The following is a 4,428-nucleotide window of genomic DNA, read 5'->3' on the forward strand; positions in this document are numbered from 1 at the left end:
GCCAGAGACCAAGCAGTTTGGTCATTGAGAACATGAACTCTGGGGCCAAGAGCCTGGGTTTGAATCCAGGATCTGCCAAACTGTGTAACTTAAACCAAGTTGCTTGATCACACTGTGATTAATAGTAATCCCTATCCCCACACTGTGACATAATAATCCCTCCATGCGTCTTATCTCTGCCACTTACCAGCTGTGACCTTGGGCAAGTTATGTAATTTCTCTGTGTGTCAATTTCCCCCTCCGTATCATGTGGATAATAATAGTACCCACTTCATAGGGTTGTTATGAGATGGAAATGAGTTAATACACATAAAACAAAACAGTGCCTGGGATGTAGTAAGTGCCACAAAACTCAAAACTATGATTTTCCTTATTTTCAATCTATGGACAAGCCGGCTATGCACTTATCAAAAAAATCTCTGTTTGTTATTTCCCCAGTGATCTCAACCATTTCAAATGTAATCTCTTAAGATAACAAAGAATTGCAGGCCTCCATACCACCTTAAAATGTAACTCACAGATAAAATAACCAACTTAGACACATAATTTCAGAAAAACATACAATGTTCCATATCATCATAATGTATCATAAGGGGTTTATAACAAAATAAAATACATTTTAACATTAAAATACTAAGCAGCACAGCTACATTAGAAGACATAATGAGCCAGATGCTTGCCCCTTCTTAAAGTAAGCAAGTTTGGATTTAAAAGAATATAAAAAGGGGCACCTGGTTGGCTCAGTTGGTAAAGCATGTGACTCTTGATCTCAGGGTTATGAGTTCAAGCCCCACATTGGGCATAGAGCTTACTTGAATAAAAAGGAGAGAAAAAGAGAGGGAGAGAGAGCATCCAATCCATACAAGAAGCACGGGATGGTAAAGCAGCAGAGACATAGATGACACTAGAATAAAATCTAGTGTTTGGACAAATGGTAACAGACGAAACTTATTGGAGTAAGCTAAGAGAAAGGGAGACATGGTGCTCCTGGGTGGCTCAGTCAAGCGTCTGCCGTCAGCTCCGGTCATACCCCTGGGATCATACCCCTCACTGGTCGCCTGCTTGGCCAAGAGCCTGCTTTTCCCTCTGCCCCTAACCCTGCTTGTGCTCGCTCTCTCTCTCTCTCTCTCAAATAAATAAATAAAATCTTAAAAAGAAAGAGAGAAAGAAAGAAAGAAAGGAAGGAAGAAACAAAGAGAAAAAAAGAAAGAAAGAAGAAAGGAAGGAAGGGAAGAAGGAAGGAAGGGAGAGAGACGTGATCCTAAATAGAAGAGAAAAAGCATGCCCAGACAAATTTCAGACCATTCATGTAGAAATAAAGAGTTAATATTGATATTCTCACAAATGAATAGGACCCGGTTCATAAGTGCAGCACCCAAGTAATCACTTCTTTTTTTTTTTTTTAAGATTTTATTTATTTATTTGACAGAGATCACAAGTAGGCAGAGAGGCAGGCAGAGAGAGAGGAAGGGAAGCAGGCTCCCTGCTGAGCAGAGAGCCCAATGCGGGGCTCGATCCTAGGACCCTGGGATCATGACCTGAGCTAAAGGCAGAGGCCTTAACCCACTGAGCCACCCAGGCGCCCCCCAAGTAATCACTTCTGTTATGGCATGGAGCAAGGAAGTGAAAAGTAGCAAGCATGTCTCCTTTCACGAAATCCCACCCCTTAACAAAATTTACATTCAGTGGCTACAGCTTAAGAATCCTCCATGTAGGGGCGCCTGGGTGGCTCAGTGGATTAGGCCGCTGCCTTCTGCTCGGGTCATGGTCTCAGGGTCCTGGGATGGAGTCCCGCATCGGGCTCTCTGCTCGGCAGGGAGCCTGCTTCCCTTCCTCTCTCTCTGCCTGCCTCTCTGCCTGCTTGTGATCTCTGTCAAATAAATAAATAAAATCTTAAAAAAAAAAAAAGAATCCTCCATGTAGACAGTAGCATGGAAAAAGAAGATAAATGTGAAAGCCACAGAAAGGTGGTGTGAGAGTTTCCAGACACAGTATCAGGGAAAGACAGGGGGGAAAAAAAGGAAGAAGCAGCAGCTACCTCAATATTAATAAAAAAAATTTCATTATGAAATTTTCACAATACAGGTTTCTTACCATTGGACAACACCCGCCCCCAGAAATGTAATATACAGCATGGAAATAAAATGAAATGTTTTAAGCCAAGTTATTAGTGAAGTCCAGTGCAATCCCTAAAATTCATGTGTCTCCACTAATTTAATCATTTGGTTGTAAGAAGGTTTAAAGGAATCACAACTCTCTGTTGCACAGTTGCAGTCAGTTGCCTTGCTTATAAAGAAACTTTCTCAACTAAAGAAACACTAGACTACATTGAACAGGCGGGATGCACACATTGTATTATTCAACGACATTAAGAAAATGTCTTTTCACACACAAAAAAAATGTCTGTTCACACATCCGTCTCTTGACCTCAGCGGAGGTCTTGATCTCAGGGTCCTGAGTTCAAGCCCCACACTGGGCTCAAAAAAGATTCCCTCCCGACTTCTGGTGGGTTTATCTGATTCCTATTGCCTCTCAGATGAATCTCATTGTCCAAGATCCAGGAAACTATTTTCACAATTTTTTTTATAATTGCAAATTTTAACACCAAAAACATTCCTGAATTGTTTGTTACTAGTTCAGTAGCCAGGACAATGCAATCAGATTTGTGTAGTACAAATGAGGAACCACCCAAAAATTATTTATAGAGTCAAATGATAAATAACTTCCCTGCTTACTAAGGTAGGAGGAGCTAAAGTTTTATATTTTTTCTTGTGAAACAGAAGAGTGATGAGATGGAAGTTTCATTCAGAGCCCAAGAATGGCAAATGACAGTGGAAAGAAAAAATGTTCTCAGCACCAAGACTGCCACATGGGTACTCAGTACCTCTTGGCTCCCCTTAGTACCTCCTGTCTCTTTTACATCTAACGTAGGTGGGCTGGAAACTTTAGGAGAAGAGACACAGATGAAAATTCTCGAAGATTGCCAGTTCAAAGTTCATGGAACAAGCAGGGGACTTGGGAACTAGAGCCTGATATTATAGAATTCAATGTGCTGAGAAAATGTATCCCACAAGGGGGACTTCCCTTTGCCTTGAATATCCCAAGCCACTAGCTTCCTCCAGGCAGGCAAACTCCCACTCGTCTTCCTGTTCTCATATTTTCTCAAATATGAAGCCTACGGTATCAGCCAGCTTTCACTCTGTTGCGTTGTAGTAACAAACAATTTCAAAAATTCGAATGGCTTACGGCAACAGACTTCTTTTTTAGGGAATCTGATTCATACTTCTATCCAAATCTGTGTCTTCTGAATGGCAATTCTAACTGCCCAAGTGAATGTTGGTTTGCTTTAAAAAAAAAAAAAAAAAAGTCTTTTTCCGCCATCTTGGGGCCTGTGGAGCTCTAAAACGTCGAATAATGTCTGGAAGGCTGTGGTCCAAGGCCATTTTGGCTGGCTATAAGCGGGGTCTCCGCAACCAGAGAGAGCGCACAGCTCTTCTTAAAATCGAAGGTGTATATGCTCGAGATGAAACAGAATTCTGTCTAGGCAAGAGATGTGCTTACGTGTACAAAGCAAAGAACAAGACAGTGACTCCTGGTGGCAAACCAAACAAAACCAGAGTAATCTGGGGAAAAGTAACTCGTGTTCATGGAAACAGTGGCATGGTTCATGCCAAATTCCAAAGCAACCTTCCTGCTAAAGCCATTGGCCACAGAATCTGTGTGATGCTGTACCCTTCAAGGATTTACATTTAATGAAAAGTAAATAAAGGTGTAGATTTGTTCCCTTGTTAAAAAAAAAAAAAAGGCTTTTTTTTTTTCTCATGTTCTGTGAATGTCATCTTCAGTGTTGCTCATGTACCTTCTTCATTCTGGGCACCTGATCGAAGAACAGCCGGCTGAGACACTGACCTTAACCTTACCGAACAAACTTCAAGAGACGTAGCTGCCACTGCAAGTACTAACTCCCTTGCTTTCTCATGCATTCATCCATAACTGTTCATGGAGTACTCCACGCTAAGTCGACCCTTGTGCTAGGGGCTGGATGTTCAACATGAGGCAGGTACAGTGCCTCCCTTCAAGGAGCTCAGAGTCTAGTGAAAGTAACAGATGAACAAATGAATAGTGATGGTGCATGAATAGGTTTTGGTTTGGCTGTGAGTAGGGGAGGCACCAAATAGTGACTTAAGACAAGTCGACTTCTTTCTCATTGGTAGTCCAAGGCTGGTAGGGCAACTCGACTCCATGAAGTCCTCACGACACAGGCTTCTTCAAACTCCCCACTCCCCATGTCTAGGATGTGGCCTATATTCTCAGGCTTCAAGGTGGCCCCCTGGGGCTGCAGGAGGCTCTGAGAGCAACAGGATGAAAGAAGGAACAAAACAAAGGGAGATGTCTTTTTTTTTTTTTTAAATCAGATTTCTGTTTCTA

General features: G+C 42.0%; 1 protein-coding gene across 1 annotated transcript; it reads left to right on the top strand.

Moving 5' to 3' along the window:
* The first annotated feature begins 3,414 nt into the window (after positions 1-3,414).
* On the top strand, positions 3,415-3,789 carry LOC125086056 (60S ribosomal protein L35a-like). Its single transcript, XM_047705103.1, has one exon. It carries the CDS (start codon positions 3,415-3,417, stop codon positions 3,751-3,753), a length of 339 nt encoding a protein of 112 aa, XP_047561059.1. The 3' UTR covers positions 3,754-3,789.
* Positions 3,790-4,428: the final 639 nt, after the last annotated feature.

The sequence above is a fragment of the Lutra lutra genome, chromosome 15 (assembly GCF_902655055.1).
Source record: "Lutra lutra chromosome 15, mLutLut1.2, whole genome shotgun sequence".
NCBI classification, from domain to species: Eukaryota; Metazoa; Chordata; class Mammalia; order Carnivora; family Mustelidae; genus Lutra; species Lutra lutra.

What these genes read in the sequence shown, in the direction of transcription:
- LOC125086056 (XM_047705103.1), top strand. Translation starts at nt 3,415, where the DNA reads ATGTCTGGAAGGCTGTGGTCCAAGGCCATTTTGGCTGGCTATAAGCGG.